The 17,025-nt window shown below is 58.6% G+C and overlaps 3 protein-coding genes across 3 annotated transcripts; 2 read left to right on the top strand and 1 right to left on the bottom strand.

Annotated features, from left to right (window-relative positions):
• The first annotated feature begins 686 nt into the window (after nt 1-686).
• Nucleotides 687-4,532, top strand: CD6 (CD6 molecule). The gene is given in 13 exon segments (XM_058026669.1): nt 687-745; nt 1,594-1,667; nt 1,939-1,998; nt 2,088-2,461; nt 2,464-2,767; nt 2,855-2,926; nt 3,024-3,161; nt 3,259-3,381; nt 3,466-3,561; nt 3,652-3,732; nt 3,828-3,935; nt 4,189-4,353; nt 4,435-4,532. Coding segments are annotated over 13 exon segments (1,752 nt in total).
• A 2,638-nt stretch (nt 4,533-7,170) lies between these two features.
• CD5 (CD5 molecule) lies at nt 7,171-11,521 on the top strand. The gene is made up of 10 exons (XM_058027079.1): nt 7,171-7,216; nt 7,752-7,790; nt 8,051-8,332; nt 8,413-8,475; nt 8,594-8,893; nt 9,969-10,256; nt 10,428-10,559; nt 10,946-10,999; nt 11,253-11,357; nt 11,436-11,521. The coding sequence occupies exons 1-10, from the start codon at nt 7,171-7,173 to the stop codon at nt 11,519-11,521; spliced, it is 1,395 nt and encodes a 464-aa protein (XP_057883062.1).
• A 603-nt stretch (nt 11,522-12,124) lies between these two features.
• On the bottom strand, nt 12,125-15,573 carry VPS37C (VPS37C subunit of ESCRT-I). Its single transcript, XM_058026475.1, has 6 exons — nt 15,528-15,573; nt 15,105-15,221; nt 14,427-14,531; nt 14,186-14,357; nt 13,874-13,956; nt 12,125-13,626 (listed from the first exon to the last, which is right to left on the bottom strand). The coding sequence occupies exons 3-6, from the start codon at nt 14,517-14,519 to the stop codon at nt 12,910-12,912; spliced, it is 1,065 nt and encodes a 354-aa protein (XP_057882458.1). The 5' UTR covers nt 14,520-14,531; nt 15,105-15,221; nt 15,528-15,573; the 3' UTR covers nt 12,125-12,909.
• Nucleotides 15,574-17,025: the final 1,452 nt, after the last annotated feature.

Below are 17,025 nucleotides of genomic sequence, written 5' to 3'. Positions count from 1 at the left end.
GCTTCCCCAAACTTCCCAAAACCCTGCTGAGACAGGGTGACTGGAGTCCTGCCCCCCCCTTCCCAGCATCCTGGGCCCCCAGGTGTCCAGCTGGATCCCAGCCCTCACCCACGGTGGGGATCAATGTCTCCTGGGATGCCCCACCTCCCATCCATGGAAATTCCAGCCTTACCCTCGCCTAATATTCCTGGAGGGTTCTGAGGTGATCCTGCATGTGCTGGAAGACGCTCAGGATGTGGAGCTGCAGGTAACACTGACTCCAAAAAACAGGGAGGAGAGGGGAATTCCTGGCTCTTCATCACCCCACAGATGTCCCACACCTCAGGGAGCCCTGAGCCCCCTGTGCCGCCACCCCAAATCCACGACCCAGAGGCACAAACGAGCTGCAGATCACGATGGCTCCACCAGATCTGTGTCCCCCGGGCTGGGAGCAGCAGACCCACGAGGCCCCTGTGCCCCGGAGGGTCTCTGGGCTCCCCAAAACCCTGCTTCCTCCCCGCCAGGGCAGGATGGAGCCACCCCATCACCTCCTCCACCCCAGAGCACTGAGTCGGCTTCCTGCCCACCGCCACAGTCCCGGAGCTGCCGGAGCGCAGGGGCACGGCCGAGCCACGTCCCCAGGCTGCTGAGAGGGGGACCCCTGAATCCCAGAGACCTGAATCCCATGGGGATGCCCCGCTGATGGCATGGGGGGGCTCTGCCTGCTCTTGGTGGCTCTCTCTGCCGTGGCACCTGCACGAGGTACGTCACTGTCCCCATCCTGGCCCTTGCTGTCGCTCTCTTGGGACCTTGGGGTGGTGGAGCCACAGATTTGGGGGTCGGGGACCTGCTACCTGTCTGGGAGGGGGAGCACTGGGGGCCCTGGGGGGTCCCCAACAGGGGTGTCAGTGGTGGAGGATGCTGCCCCTCAACACACTCAGAGGGAAAGGGATGCCCTGAAAGGATGTCCTAAGGCTTGGGGATTCTCCTAAATGTTAAGGTCCCCTTGGATCCCCCAAAAAGCACCCTGGGAACCCCTAGAAGAGGACCCCAAGCCCCTAAAGGTGCTCTCAGAGCCATTCCACCTACAATCCCTCTGGGAACAGGGTGACACTCAGGGCCTGAAGCCCATCCTGTCTCTCATGTCCCCCTGGATGGTTTTGGGATGTGATGCCACCTGTCCTCCCCACCCTGGCAGGATTTGGGATTGTTCGGCTGCCAAAATGTCTGCCAGGAGCTGCTTCGAGGCCTCCAATTGATCAGGAAATGGCCCCATCACCCCATCACCCCATTTCCGCCCTCGTCACACCTCCGTCCCCACCTGGAGCAGCTCATTCCCACCTTCTCCCCTCACCCCAGGCCTTTTCCTTGAACATTGTAACCCCAATCCACACTGCACCAGCTCTGGTGGCTCTCCCCAGGATTCCCACCCAAGCAGCCCCAGTGGATCCCCCCCCACCCAAGTGGATGCCTCACTTCTGGGGCTGAGTCCTTCCCCCTGGAGGAGCCAAATGGGGCATTTTTAGGGATAACTGGATCACCCACTCACCTGTGGCTCTGGAATGGGTGTAGGCAGGTGGGTACGGACAGGTCCAGCCCCTCTGTGTCTGCAAGGATGAACCGGAAGGCGGGAACAACACGGATGCAGGATGGCGTCCCAAATTTCAGCTCTTCCACCGCTGAGTCGTGTCCCAGTATTCCCATATTTAAGGCCAAATTCTCCCAGCAGATCCCACACCAGGATTTAGCCCTGAGAAACTTCCTGGGGCACACAGGGATTGATTTTTGGGATGCAGCAGCTCCATGACCATTTTGCCAGAGCCCGGGGGCATTCCCGCTGTGCCACTCACAGCTGGGAGAATCCTCTTGGGCACATTTTGGTGGGTTTGGGATGCACCCTTCCAAACTGGGAATCCTGGGGGACTCAGTTCCTCATCCCTGTGTCCTTTCTCCCCACAGTCCCCACAGAAACGACGGAACCTCCCAGCACTCCGGCAGGGAACACCTCGGTGACTCCAGGTGAGTGTGGGAGGGTGAGGGACATCCCTACATCCACTTTTCGGGATTCTGGGATGACACCAGCTCACCCTTCCCGGTGTATCTCGCAGCTCCCAGAGCGCTGCGGCTGGCGGGTGGCCGGGGCCGCTGCGAGGGCCGTGTGGAGCTGGAGCAGGAGGGGACATGGGGCACGGTGTGTGACGATGGCTGGGACATTGCCGACGCCGACGTGGTGTGCCGCCAGCTGCGGTGCGGCCGCGCCACGAGAGCCCCCGGCAACGCCGCCTTCGGCCGCGGGCACGGCCCCATCCTGCGGGATGACGTGGGATGCCAGGGACACGAGAGGCACCTCTGGGAATGCCCGGCCACCACGACGGAGCATGACTGCAGCCACAAGGAGGACGCCGGCGTGGTTTGCTCAGGTGGGTTTGGAACATTCCAGAGCTGGGGATGTGCATGGCGCATCCTCACCGCCGCGCTCTTCCCGCAGAGCACCAGGAGTGGCGGCTCTCCGGAGGCCGGGATGCGTGTGCCGGCAGGGTGGAGGTGTTTTTCCGAGGCACCTGGAGCACGGTGTGTAACAGCACCTGGTACGACACGGAGGCCACGGTGCTGTGCCGGTCGCTGGGATGCGGGGATGTGCTCCAGCGGCCGGCCTTCCCACACACGCTCCCCGGGAAGATGACGTACATGTGCGAGAGCCTGCAGCCCTCGCTGGAACAGTGCCGCTGGACCTTCAACAAATCCGCGCCCTGTTACCAATCCGGGGCTGCCGGGGTCATCTGCAACGGTACCGCATCCTTCCCGATGGGATCTGAGGCACGGCCTGGGCCCGGCTCTCTCCCAAGCATCTGATTTCCGTCCCTGCTCTTTCCAGGCTCCCAGGGTTTGGAGATACCAACACCCACAGTGGCTGAGGTGACGCCCAGGAATGTCACTGTCCTGCAGGGTGAGTGTCCAAGACCTCGGCCATTCCGTGGGATCAGGGTACAATTCCCAGGAGGTAAGATTCGTGTGGGATGAGCTGTGTCTGTTCTCTGTCCCAGCTGAGGAGGGGACCCCGACCCTGGGGACACCACCGGTGGACAGTCTCCTCTTTGTCCTGTGCCTGGTGCTGGCCGCGCTGCTCCTGCTCTCCGTGCTGGCCTTTTCCGCTGCCCTGCTGAGGCTGAGGAAGAGGAGTGGTAAGGAATTCTGGATTTGGACATGGAACTGGGACACAATCCTCACTTTTTGGGCTCAGCTGAGCCATGGAGTGTGTGCATCCCCTTGTCCCCACAGCCATGTCCTCCTTGGGAACTCCCATGCCAGTCCTGGTGACCCACAGCTCCCAGAGCCCCAACGCACCCTCCGGGATCCCCAACGACTACAGGCAGGCTCCCACCAGCCTTCCCAAAGGATCAGGTGGGTCTGGCAGGTCCTCCCAGGGGCTGTGGGGCCAGAGGTGCCGGCTTGTGACAGATGCCACATCCCCTTGTCACCCCCCAGACTGTCTGGTCAAAGCCATTTCCAAGGATTCTGATTCCGACTCGGAATATTATGAGTTCAGCAGCAAGCCTCCCATCGCCCTGTCCACCTTCTACAGTGAGCATCCCGCTTTCTCTGGGATCCCTGAGGCCCTGTCCCGGGATCCCTGTCACCCAGGATGTTCCCACCCCTCTGCCCTTCCCACAGACTCCCTGCGCCGGCATCCCAGGGAGGATCTCCTCCATCCGAGACCCAGCCAGGAGAGGATGGAGCCATTCCCTGCGGATGGTATGGCACAAGGAGGGTCTATCCCATGGATTGAAGGGTGGCCATGCCCTTTTCCAATCTCTTTGTTCCCACATTTGATGCCCCTGTTCCCACAGAGCCGGCCAGGCCGGGCCCCCCACTCCGCAGCTCCTCCAGCTCATCCTCATCCACGGAGCCCTATTGGAATGGCAGCATTCCCCCCGCTGTCCATGGCTACAGCACAGGTGGGAAGTGTGGGAGCAGGGATGGGAGCAGGGATGGGGAGACACCAAGGATGGGATAAAGGGATGCAGAGACCCCAGGGATGGGGAAGGAATGAGGGTTCAGGGACCCCAAGCAGAGGAGCAGGGATGGGAGCAGGGATAGAGGGACCCCAGGGATGGGAAGATGGATGGGTTCAGCCTCAGTGAGGGAACGGGACCCCAGGGAGTGGGAGCAGGGCTGGGCAGTGCCAGCCAGTGACTCTGCTCCTCCCAGCGCCCCCAGCTCCCCCGGCAGCGCCCGCCCCAGCGCCCTCCCAGCCCTGGGCACCTGCGGCTCCGGCAGATCCCGATCCCGACGGCAGCTCCAGCACCTCCTCGGGGGAGTGGTACGAGAACGTGCAGGAGAGGGAGCCCCCCGGAGACCCCTTCCCACATCCAGGTGAGGATTCTGCGCTGCTGGTGGGGCACATAGGGATCTCCAGGCGTGCCCAAATCCTCCTGACAGGCTCTGTCTCTGCAGGCTGGTCAGATCCATCCTGTCCCTCGGGGGAACACGGGGAGGATCCCGACTTTTCCGAGGGCAGCGACTACGACGACATCCAGGACTCTGCCTACTGAGCCTGCCCCACCACTCCAGAGGCCGAATCTCCTGGAATTCTCCAGCTTTCTCCTCCAGAATTCTCCAGCCATCTCCTCTGTGCTGCCATTAAAAGCTTTTCCCACCGTGTGCCTTGTCCATAGGGGTGTCACCAGCCCCACAGTGAGGCAGGACCACCAAGTGCTCCCACTCATTCACTAAGTGACGCAGAAATGGCCAAATACCCCACTCCCAGCCCACAGGAGCAGGGAAGGGGGAGGCAGGGCCCTGATCCATCTCTATGGCACCAGGGGTGGAAATTAAACTGCAGGAAGGGCAGACATGGAAGTCCCATGTGTCCTCCCAGAGCTTGCCTACACCCTTCTGGGACAGTCCCCATCCTGGGAACATGCTGCCCATAAATCCTGTCCAGAAAGGCTCCAGAGATGCTGGAAAGGAAGCCACTGAGGTGCCACCCCAAACCCATGGGATGGTGCCCTTCAGTACCTCCCAATCCATCCATATCCCAGCAAGAAACTGGAGACAAGCAGCTTCCTGGAGCCAAGCATCATCCTAGCTTTGGGATTTGGGGTGCTCCCAGCTGAGAGGGGGCACACACCCACCCATCACCCCGGGACTGGGACCCCTCTGCCCCTTCCCTGCCGTCCATCCCATCCCATCCCATCCCATCCCATCCCATCCCATCCCATCCCATCCCAAGCCGGCTGCTCCCGCCCCAGCCCTGCCATCGGATTTCTGCCTCCCCGAGGAGCAGGTCGGGGTTCAGCTGCACCCCAAGTGGAAAATGTGGGCCCCCCCACATCCTCCAGCTGTTTGTGAGCGAGAGGCCCCGCACAAAGGAGCCGCAACAACGGAGGAAATCCCAAAATAGCAGCAAAACCCCGACAAAGGGCACGGCGAGGCGCGGGCTGCGAGCGCAGCGGGCACGGGGGGTGCCCCAGCCCTGCTTCGGGTGCCGGGGGGCTGGGAGGGAGGTGATGGTGCCGGGATCGCTGGGATTGGGGCATGGAAAAGCCTGGAGGGATCGATGAATTGCGGGGGTCCTGATGCCCTGGAGGGGTCCCAAAATTCAGGGTGTGGATGCACTGGGTGGGATCCCGATGTGCAGAGGAGCAGCAGCGTGCTGAGGGTGCTGATTCCAGGGAGGGCAGCAATCCCCTGGGGATAACAAAGCCCTGGAAGGTTCCAAAGCCCTGGGGGGCACCAATTCCCTGGGGATACCCACATCCTGAGGGCACCAGTGCCCTTGGAGCTGAAAACCCAGCCAAGGTGTCACCTCCACCCCCTCACAGCCTCATCAGCGCCAACCATTCCTCCGAGCTGCTCCCGCCCCGAAAATCCCCCTTTTCCTCATCATTATGATCCCAGCAGCGTGCCGGCAGCCGACAAGCCCCTTCCCGCTCGCTCCAAAGGCAGCTCCTGCTTTTTGAAAGGCTCCTCACGGCTGGCAGCGTTGTCAGCACCTCCCAGCGCCCCCCAAACCCCCCCCGGGAAGGGATTCCAATCATCCCGAGCTGCCACGGCACGCTCAGGATGCTGAGCTGACTCGCAGCGCCCGAGGCAAGGCGGAGGCTCCATCCGAAGCCAAATCCTCCCCCTGGGATCTCATGGCCTCCAGAGGCAGTCACGGCTCTGAGGGGAGGGCTGGGCCCCAAGCACCCCATATCCATGAGGGTCACACACCCCTGGATAACAGGATCTTTTCCAGAGGCACAGAGTCCTGGGATGTTTGAGGGGAATCCCAAATTTCAGGTTGATTTTGGGGGATTGCAGCTTGCAGACCCTCCACTGAATCCTGGGAGCAGGCATGGGAATTGCACCCCTTTTGCAGGGAATTTTCAAAGCCAAAGTGGGTGGTGGGCAGGTCTAGGACCCCCACGTGGGATATTCCAACAGGGCCTGTTCCCATCAGGATCAGCAGAATCCCTGGGATAACAGGGATGGGATCTCAGCATCTGGGTGCTACAGGCAGCACCCAGATGCCGAGATCCCGCTCCAGGGCTGGGGACTGGAGCATCCACGGGTGCTGGAGCAGGATGGGATTGGAAGTTCCATCCATCTCCCCTTCCAGCAGGAATCCACGGAGTCAATGGAAAACAGCTGCCTCATTAGCATGCCTGACCTGGATTCAGAGCATTTAATTAGGGCACAATCAATTAACGCCTCTGCCCTGGCCGGGTCCAGCACCGCTGGTGCCCCACGTGCCCTTGCAGGGGTGTAGGGTGTCCCTGGAATGCCAGAGCCTGGGATGTGCCTGCATAAAACCTTCCCCCATCCCATTCCTGGGGGTAATCACAGGGTTTTGGGGGATGCCAGGATGGGCATCAACTCCTCTGTAACCCTGGGGGGCTCGGGGACCCCCAGATCTCCCTCGGCACTGGATATATTCACTACCTCCCTTCCCAGAGCTGCAGAGACCCCGGGGATCTGGTGGGGGCTGAGCCCCACACTTTTCTCACCCCTTTCTTCTCGTGCTTGGCGGGACCCAGGGAGGCAACAGAGTCTTCAAACGGGCCCAGGGGTGACGTCAAAAAACCACAGAGGGAGGAAAAACAGCCGGTTCCTGTCCGGGCCCCCTCCCTCGCCTGCTCCGGGCCGGGCAGCGGAGGCGGCGCAGCCTCCGGAGCCTCCCGTGCCCCCATGGCACCAGTGGAGCCCATGGCAGCCCGGCTGCCCGTCCTGTGCCTCCTGCTGGGAATGTGGGGTGAGTACCGGGCACCCTGACCTCGGTGCACCGCGCAGATCCCGTGGCAGAGCCCTCCCGGTTCTCCCGCTCCGGGCGGGATCCGCACCTTGAGCCAGGCACAGTTTGGGGCTTGGGGTGGGAAGCGCCCTGGTGACCCCCAAACCCCCGCCCACATCACCCTGGGGGTCCCCAGGGTCCCAAGATTGAGCCCGTGGTGCTGAGAGCAGCCAGGTATCCCCACATCCTCATTCCCTGACAGCTCCCGCCCTTCCCTTCGTCTTCATGGCACCATTCCCGAACATTCCACCCAGGAGCGGGGCTGATTAGCGGTAACTTGCAGGGCCCTCGTCTTTTCTCAGCCATAAAAATCCCCCAGCAGACAAGTGGGGAGGCAGCAAATCACCTTTCTTCCTCAAAAATCCCAGTTTTCCCACAAAATCCGCCTTTTCCTCAAAATAACCGTGAATGGGGTGAGCAGCGGAGCCGCTGTCCCAGGCTCGGGTCCGCAGGGTGGGATGCGGGATTGACGCCCCATTTCCGCTCTTTCTTGCAGCCATTCCTGACCATGGAGGAGCCACCTGGATCCCTGGAGGTGAGAATTTGGGAGCAGTCCTTTGGGAATGCCTCCAGAGCTCCGTGAGCATGGCGAGTGCTGGAGTTGCATCATCCGGAAGCGGCGTCTCGGGGTCCCAGCTCAGGCCCCCACATTCCCTCGACCCCTCCACGCTCCCATTCCTTGCGCTGCTTCCCAAGGCCCCCACCAGGGTCTTTTCCATCATTCCCAGGGTGAAAACCTGCTGGGAAAGGAAGGAAAGCTTCCAATGATGGTGTTTTCCTGGTGTTTTCCCACAGAATCCGACCTGAGACTCACCAGAGGAGGCTGCCGCTGCACTGGGATACTGGAGGTGAAATGGGAAAACCAGTGGAGACCGATTTGCTGGGAGAGCGTGAGCGTGGCCGACCTGGATTGGATCTGCCAGAGGCTGGAGTGCGGCCCCAGGACCTCTGAGCCCTTGGAGTTCAACATTCCTGGTGGGAAAGGGCTACAGAGTCTGGCCAGGAGGTGCAGTTCCCCGCCTGAATGCCAATGGGAGCTGGAAAACTGCACAAATCATGTCATTGTTGCCTGTGGAGGTGAGCCTGGACCCCCAGCCCGACCACCTCAATCCCTAGGGATCATCCATGTTCACGTGGCCCCTCTCTTCTCATTCCAGAGCCGGTGAAAACCACTCCCAAGCCCCCACCCACACCCCCGACCACCACTCCGGAGCCCACGGGTGAGCGCCTCATCCCAAGGAACCCACAGCCTCAATTTTGGGAACTTCCCGCTAAATAGTGGGAAAATTGCCATCCCAATCCATAACACTTCCTCTTCCATCCCCAATCCCTCTCCAGGACCCCCCAGGCTGCGGCTGGTGGACGGGAATTTCAGCTGCTCCGGCTTCCTGGAGCTGCACAAGCGGGGGCTGTGGGGGGCCGTGGCGAGCATCCCGCGCTCCCGGACACATCTGGTCACCCTCATCTGCCAGGAATTGCGCTGCGGCACTGCTGGGAGCAGCCACGGCGAGCCGGACCCAGGGATCCACCTGCCGGTGCGGTGGGAGGCGGTGGAATCCTGCGGGAGCCGCTCCCTGCTGGACTGCTTCAACAGGAGCAGCTCCCGGGGGAAAGCGCCCGCCTTCATCACCTGCTCAGGTGAGAACGGGCCTGGGGCGCCCGCCATTCCCTGCTCCTCCGCCCCGGTGGGATACCCCGGGGGGATTTTGGGGCCCGGAACCGAGAGCCAGCCCCATCCCAGCCGGCCCCATGGGCCCCATCCACCCACTCCTGCTCTTCCTCTCCGGGGTGCGAAGGCAAAACAGGAAATCTCGGTTCCTGGCAGTGCCGAGGAGGGAGAGCAGCCATGGCAGCATCCCAAATTCCAGCTGGGGTGGGGAACACTGGCAGGCACCAGGCCGAGCAACTTCCATGCCTCGGGCATTTTCCTGAGCACCTTCCATGCCTTGGGCATCTCCATGCTCCCATCATCTCCCTGCCTCGGGCATGTCCCCGGATATCTTCCCTGCCACAGGCATACCCCTTCTTTTCCATGAGCCTCTTCCCTGCTACAGGCATGTCCCTGCCAGAGCATCTTTCCCTTGCCATGAGCATCTCCCAGCCACAGGCCTCTCCCTGTCGTTTTCCATGAGTGTTTCCCTGGAAATCAGCTCCGTGCCAGCTCCATGGCACAGGGAGCCAAGCCATGAAGCTCAGAGCAGGCTCCTTGTGAGTCCTGCCATCTGCCCAGCTTGGAATCCCGTGGGATTTGGGGGTTTAACGGGCTGTGGCAGCTGGCAGAGCTGGCTTCCATGCTGCATTTCCCATGGGAAGAGTTCAAAGCCCTTCCATGCCTGGATTGGTTCAGTCCCTGTGGCATGAGGGGTGATGCCGGGAGCATCCCTGTGCCAGGGGCTGCTGCTGGGAGAAGGAGCAGAATGTGACAGCAGTATCCCTGTGGATATCATCCCTGTCTGCCTGTGGGTCCGACTCCTCTCTCCCTGTGGTTCTGGCTCTTCTTCCCACACGTCTGACCCATCTCCATGGATCTGACTCCCTTCTCCTGGTAGCTCTGACCCCACTCCATGGATCTGACCCCTGTTTTCCCATGGGCCTGATCTCCCTGTACCCATGGATCTCCTCCCTCTCCTCGTGGATTTCACCCCCTCCCCACAGGTCTGGCCCCTCCCTGTGGACCCAACCCCTCTCCCTGTGGATGTGCTCTCTCTCCCAGATTCCCAGCCGCGGGCCCTGCGGAGGCTGGCAGCCGGCCCCACGCCGTGCGAAGGGGACATCCAGGTGTTCCATGAGGGACAGTGGTGGGATCTGTGTGAGTCCAGAGCAGCGCAGCGAGACAGGCACGGCCGGCAGATCTGCCGGGAGCTGGGCTGTGGGAATCTCACCTCCAGCACGGAAATCCGGGAGCCTCCCTCGACAGGAGTTACCTGTGGGCTTGAACCCCTGCACCTCTGCCAGCCCAAGCCTGGGAATAGCCGGAGCTGCTCCCGGACCAGAGTTGTGTGTAAGCCACGTGATCCATGCTGGGAGCCGGAATTCCCACTCCTATGGAATGGGCAGGGATGGGGGGGACCAAATCCACGTGGGATTTGGGTTCCTGGAGGGGTAATGGATGTTCACATCTCAGCACCAACCTCCAGCTGGACACATCCAGTGACACCCGTGCTCTTTCCAGGCCAGGACTCAAAGCCGCTTCCCACGGGAACATCTGCTGGAACCGTCGTGAGCATCTGCCTGGCCCTGCTGCTTTTCCTCATCCTTTCCCTGATCTGTGGCCCTCCTGCCTATCGGAAGCTGATGAAGAGAAGTAGGGGACAACCTCGGGATCCTCATCCTTCTTTTCTTCCTTCTCCCGCTCCACCATCCCCACGTGCTGGCTCAGGGCTGGCAGCTCCATGGATGCTTCCCTAAACTCCTTGGGGCAGAATTTGGCTGCTCAGCCTGACGGATCCCCCTGTCCCATTATCCCCAGACCTGCCCCATTGTCCCCAAGCCTGTCCCACATGGAGTGTGGGAGCGGGAAGAGGGATTAAGCTCCAAGCGGACACAAAAGAGCAGGTGGAGGATCCTGGGGGGGGGGGATTATTGGGAAGGGGGGGATTATTGGGGGTGACATATGGGGCTGGCAGGGGGGAGGCAGCTGGAGGAAGGGTCGGGAAGATCCTTGGAGACACAATTCCCCCTCTCTCTCAGTTTCCAAGAGGAAGCAGCGCCAGTGGATCGGCCCCACGGGACTCAACCAGACGGGTGAGGAGCTGCTGGCTGGGGAGCTGGGAATGGGGTTTGGAGTTCCTGGGGATGGATCTGGGGTCTGGGTGAGCTGTTCCCCCCTGGATCCTGGCACAAGGGCCCTGGATCTCACTTCCTTTTGGAATATAACTCACCATGGGGATGCGGGCTTGGAGCAGGGACCAGTTTTACTCAGCCCCTTCCCGGGTGGGTTTGCTCCCTCCAAGCTGGTGTTCCAACCCCAAAATCCCAATCCTGCTGTCTTCTCCAGTGTCCTTCCACCGCTCCAGCTCCGCTCCGAGGCCTCGGGGACAGGGAGGGGACAACGACTACGCTCAGCCCCCCAAAAAGAGCTCCCAGCTCTCTGCTTACCCAGGTCAGTGCTGGAAGTGGCTCCTCCCCGTTCCTTTTCCATGGATGTGCATCCAGTGAGGGGTACCCGTGCTCTCCACAGCTCTGGAAGCAGCGTGCCGGCGTTCCAACCCTCCGGACAACTCCTCGGACAATGACTATGACCTGCACTCCGCCCGCAGGGTGTGATTCCCTGCTTCCCAAAGGAGCTGATCCCACCTCCCACCTCAGCTTTGGAGGCATCCCAGCATTCCAGCATCCTCCCAGGAGCACTTCCCAGCCTCCTCATGGGAGAAAAGGAGGTTTTTGTTTGGGTTTTTTTAAAGTTATTTATAGGAATTTAAGAGGTTCCCACTATCCCTTTGGAATAGTGGGATCACCAGCTTCTCCAAACCAGGACAATGAGCTGGGATGATGGATAAAGGATAGGGATGCAAGGGTGGGCATACTGAGAATGAGACTGAGATATTTAACAACAAATACCTGTAATAAAATTGGGGTTTTGTACTAATTACACCTTGTCCTCTTCCTTCCATTATTCCAGTGTGACTCCAAACCCCCAGTCAGAAGGGAAAAGTGAGACAGGGAAACTCCTTTTTCCCTGGTTTTTATCCCAGGGATAAATGCAAGAAAAGCAGGAATTGAAGCAGGCTTGAAGATGTTTCTGGGAGGGGGTGAAAGATTTCAGTGATGAGATCCCTAGGAAGTTGGATGCCAGGAAGGGATAAAGGGATCAATCCTTATCCGGATGTTCCGTTGCTTCCCAAAGTAACCAGGGCCACGACTCCACAGTGCAATTAATTCATCCAGTTTTATTACTCTAATTAATCCCAGGGATGGAATTGCTTCCATCAATCCCTCATCCTAGTCCATTAGTAACCGTTCCTTATAAATAACTTAAAGGGATACAGGCAGGATTTGAAGGATAAAGTGCTGAGCAAAGCAAATCCCGTTTCCATCGTTTGTCTTTCCCTCCGTTTCCAAGTGTTTCCTGAGAAGGGAGATGTGAGGAGCCTGAAAAACCACACGGGAGGTCGGGAACACTGGAGGCCGCCCAGGCCCGGGTGGGAATCACCAACTCCCACTGACAGCCCTGGAATGCTTTGGGTGAAAAGGGATCTTAGGGATCAGCCACTTCCAATCCCTTTCCACTTGCTCCAAGTCCTGTCCAACATGGCCTTGGATATTTCCAGGGATGGAGCTGCCATGACTTCCCTAGGAAATCCATTCCAGGGTCTCATCACCATCACAGGGAAGAATTCTTCCCAAAATCCCACCTAAACCCACCCTTTGACAGCGTGAAGCCATTCCCCGTTATCCCATCACTCCAAGTCCTTGTCCAGTTCTTTTGGAGCCCCTCTAGGCACTGGAAGGTGCTCCAAGGTTCCCCTGGAGGTTTCTCCTCTCCGGATTTCTGCTGGTCTGGCTCTGCCTCTCGCTCCGACCTCCGGAGCCGTGACTTATCCCGTGTAATTCCTTTGCACCGACGGATCCAGGAGCAACACTGCAATCCCTCCTCTTCCTCAGTCCCCAAAAAAAGGAGGAATCAGCACAGGATGCTCCCCAGAAGTCCTGGATTAGTATCCAGGCCAGGTAGGACGCTGAGGGTTCGGAGGTGGGGGGTATCCAAAGGGTGGGGGAGGCCCGGGATAGGGAGCCTGCGTTGGGATCGGGAAATTCGGGAGAGGGGGCTGAGTGGGGTACGGACACTGCGGTCTCCCTGGTCCAGGTGGGATGTAGGGAGAGTATCTCGGTCCGGCAGGGGGAGGAGAGGGCTGGGGAGCAGGATAGGGCAAGGGCTGTGCTGGGCCCCGGGATGGAGACCAGGAAAAGCCTCCCGAGGTGGATCTGGGATAGCCTGGCGCAGAGTCAGCAGCGGAAGCCGCCGGATATCCGGGAGCTGGAGTGAGAGGGTAGGGAAAGGAGGGCTGGGAGCTGGGCTGGGAGGAAGCCACGTGTCCCACGGTGCCCGGGGATCCCGGGAAAGGGGCGGGAGGAAGCGCTCCGTGGGCAGAGGGGCCGGGAGGAAGGGCTGGAGCCGGGCTGTAGGGAAGAGGGAAAGCCGGAGATCCCGATGGGAAGGGCTTTGGTGGATCCGTGGGAACGTGAGGAGGAGGAGGACGAGGAGGCTGAGAGTCCCTGGGGCGCTCCTGGGATCCCTCCGACTTCCTCACGATCTCCTGCAGCTTCTCCACTCGGACCCGGCGCAGGTGGGACAACTTCCTCATCCCAGAAAACTGCTCCAGGAATGTCTCCAGGGGCACCTCCCCCTCCAGGAACTTCTCAGCCATTTTCTGCAAGAGAGGAACAGCCTTGGGCTCATTCCTGCATCCCTGCACTCCAGCCCTGCATCCCTCTGCTCCTCTTCCCTAAAATCCCGATTCAGGTCTCTCCCACACACAAACAAGGATGGATCCAAGTTCTCTGGAGAAAACCCAGCAGACTCCAAAGATAATCCATGATTTTAGGGACTGGGTTAAATTGTAAGTCTTCTGAGGATGAATCACTGGAATTTCCAATGGATTTAAGGCCTAAGCTCACCTCAGATTCCTCTTCAATCTTCTGGCTTTCCACCTGGAGGAGATCCAGCAAAGTCTGCGGCTGCAGGGCTGCCGAGAATTTCTCTGGGGAAAAACAAGCAGGGAAAGAAAAACCAAGGAAAAATCACTATCACAGAACAGAAACCATGGAAAAACCAGCAAAGAGCCCACAGGAAAGGGCTTAGGAACTGCTGATGGAAGGAGGGAAACCCGAGAGGAATAACATCCTCCATCTCTCCGGCTGCTGGAAAAAAGAGGGATATCAGTTTTCCAGGAAGCAGAATCCTTCCTGGGCCAAGATGCCAGTGCTCACCCAGCTTCTCCTTCTGCTCCCTGCACCTCCCAGCCAGCTCCTGCAGCTCCTGGTATTTCTTGGAGAGGTCGCTGCGCCCCGTCTCCAGCGGCGCCTGGAACTTCAGGTTCTGCTCGGCCAAGCTCCGGTTGGCAGCCAGGGCCATCTCCCTTTCCAGCTGCAGCTCCTGCACCTGGGGAATTTGGGATGGTGAGCACAGGAAGGGGACAAGGACACCCCGGGGCCACCTGCTGGCACAAACCTCCTGGGATTCCAAAGCCAAGCGCTCGATCTCCTGGGAATCCTCCTGCAGCTCCCGCAGCTCCTCCACTGTCCGGTTCCTCAGCGTGTCCATCCTCCCAGATTGCTGGGATGTGGGAAAAGAGGCAAATCAATTCCCAGATCCAACTGGGAACAGGTTTCCAGCTGAAATCCAGGGTGGTTAAAGCCCCTGGAGCAGCTGCACTGGGTTCCATTAACCATTCCCACTAACTCCTGCTTGGGAAAAGACTTTTCCCCCTCTCCCAAGCCTATCTGGGTGGAATTCTCTGTGTCTCACGGTGTTTTTTCAAGGAAAACTCCACCCACAGCCCCAGCTTGCAAATTCCAGCTGGATGTCTTCATCCCACTCCAGAATCCACCTCATTCCAGGCTCCATCCCATCCCACCAAGGAAACTGGGATCTGACCATATCCCACCATGCCCACAGGGCTGGGCAGGACCTCAGGATCATCTCATTCCACCTTCCTGCCACGGAATTCAGTGTAATTAACAAAAAGATCAGGGAAATTATGGACTTCTTGCACCACATCCATGATTCACCCCGAGTATTCCCAGCTGTCTGATATCTTTAGCAAGTATCCCGCGTGTGGTGTAAATTCCAAGAGGTGGGATGGAATAATGTGGGAAATGTCCTAAAAACCAAGGAAACACAACACACCTGCGCTGTCCTATTCACTCCAAGCTCCTCTACCTCTCATCCCAAGGATATTTCACCGGGAATGCCGCAACAGCCACGCTGAGGCTCAGGGTTGCCCAACCCACGATCCAGACGAACCTGTCCGAGGGAAAAACTTGGAATTAAATCCCGCACTGCAGGTGTGGGGCAGAAATCACCTGATTTGGGTTTTTAGGGGGGTATCAGCGAACTTTCATGGAGTTTAAGAAGGAGAAGAGGGAACGGTGGCAGTGGGAAAGCCTGGGGTGGGGTCTGGGAAGCATCCACAGGCGCTCAAGGAACTGGACGCCAAAGGCTGCCCACTTGCGGGGCTGCAGCGAACTCCGTGGCGGGAGCAGCGGCATTATCCCCGTTATCCCGCCGTTATTCCCGTTATTCCCATTCCCGGCCCTCTCCCGGACTCACCAAAGCGCCGCCACGACCCTCCGGTCGCCGCCGCTTCCGGCTTCCGGAGCAAACCGGAAGTGGGCGGAGCCACGCGGAGGGGCGGGAGGGGTGCTCCCCCCCCTCGGGCGTGAGGGGGATGGTTCCTCCCAGTGCCGCCATGTTGGGGGGGGCAGGAGCACGCATCAATTTAATGGCATTTTTTAATCAATAATCGCTCTTTGGCTACCCGCGGGGCTCTCTCCGAGCTGTAGCTGCTCTAGGAATTATATCCTTCGTGTTTCCGGGCTGTAAGGCGTTCAGGGAGAGCTGGAGAGGGGTTTTGGAGGAGGGCGTGGAGCGACAGGGAAAGGGGGAAAGGCTTGGCATGGCCACAGGGCGGGTTTAGGTTGGAGATCGGGAATATTTCCTTCCCTGTGAGGGTTGCAAAGCGAGATGCCCAGAGAAGCTGCAGTTGCTTCATACCTGGAAGTGTCCGAGGCCAGGTTGGAAGTGGTTTAAGAAGCACATACAGACCTCGGCAATATCCCCAAAAATTCAGAAAATGTCGGGTTCTTCCAGGCGGATCAAAGCAAATTCCTCTGGAATACCTGGTTAGCTCCTCCTTTCATGACACAGGAGTATTCCTGAGAAAGCTCCAGTCCCATCACCCAAATTTTTCAAAACATGCTTGGAAAATGCTCCACTTTTCCACCTGGAACTCCACATTGCCAAAACCCAAGTAGGGATGGGGCAGGGGAAGAGCTCCATGATTTCTGCTCCTTCTGGAGACTTTGGAAGTGTGGGCAAGGTCACCCAGCTGTTCCAGAAGTGCTGGGATATGGAAAAGGCACCTCTGACCCCATCACCTGAGAGTTGTTGTGGAACAAATGGGAGTCATATGATCCCAAATAATTCTGGAGAAATCAAGGGCAATTTGTTCCCAGCGTGGCTGATAACGGGGTCAAACCCCCAGTGCCATGGGAAAGAAAAGGGATTTGGCTTGCCAAAAGGAAAAAAACATTTTCCAGGCTTCTTTTGGAACGGTTTCCACAGACCTGGAAAAGCTGGAAAATGTTTAATTAACATTTTATATTAAAACAAGGTTTGAGGAGAGGGGAAAATTGTGTTTGGATTTGCACGGAAGAAATGGAAAAATACCCATTTGAAAGTGTTATCCAGAAATAAGTCTGGGATAAACAGGTGGGTTTGGAAGGATATTTCCAGTAGCTGCTTATTAATATCCTTAATTTCCACAAAAGATGGTTCCACATGTTTTTTTCCCTTGGATGATATCTTAATCCCAGCCAAAATCACCCACAGCAGGTAGGAAAACGTGACCTGAAGTCAGAAAAGAACCCTGAGGTCCTGTTCTGCCAAATTCCATTCCCACAAGGATCAGCCAACATCCCTGGGCTTCCTTGATAAGTTAATCAAATATTTTTAATCCAATCCTGGAAATTTGACACCTCAGGAGCGTCAAGTTTCCCTCCTTTCATCTGACAGCTCCGATAAAGCACCCGTGTGATAAAAGCCTTGA

This window comes from Melospiza georgiana, chromosome 6 (genome assembly GCF_028018845.1).
Source record: "Melospiza georgiana isolate bMelGeo1 chromosome 6, bMelGeo1.pri, whole genome shotgun sequence".
NCBI lineage: Eukaryota > Metazoa > Chordata > Aves > Passeriformes > Passerellidae > Melospiza > Melospiza georgiana.
Note: the sequence above shows the minus strand (reverse complement) of the source record. Positions and strands in the feature narration are given on the sequence as shown.

Bases quoted from the DNA above. Each gene is read 5' to 3' on its own strand.
- CD5 (XM_058027079.1), top strand. From the start codon at position 7,171: ATGGCAGCCCGGCTGCCCGTCCTGTGCCTCCTGCTGGGAATGTGGG. The intron at 10,257-10,427 runs GTAAGCCACGTG...TGCTCTTTCCAG, and splicing joins CTCCCGGACCAGAGTTGTGT to GCCAGGACTCAAAGCCGCTT. The intron at 11,000-11,252 runs GTGAGGAGCTGC...TGTCTTCTCCAG, and splicing joins CACGGGACTCAACCAGACGG to TGTCCTTCCACCGCTCCAGC.
- VPS37C (XM_058026475.1), bottom strand. From the start codon at position 14,519: ATGGACACGCTGAGGAACCGGACAGTGGAGGAGCTGCGGGAGCTGCAG. The intron at 14,358-14,426 runs GTTTGTGCCAGC...CAAATTCCCCAG, and splicing joins TGGCTTTGGAATCCCAGGAG to GTGCAGGAGCTGCAGCTGGA. The intron at 13,627-13,873 runs GTGAGCTTAGGC...CCTCTCTTGCAG, and splicing joins AGATTGAAGAGGAATCTGAG to AAAATGGCTGAGAAGTTCCT.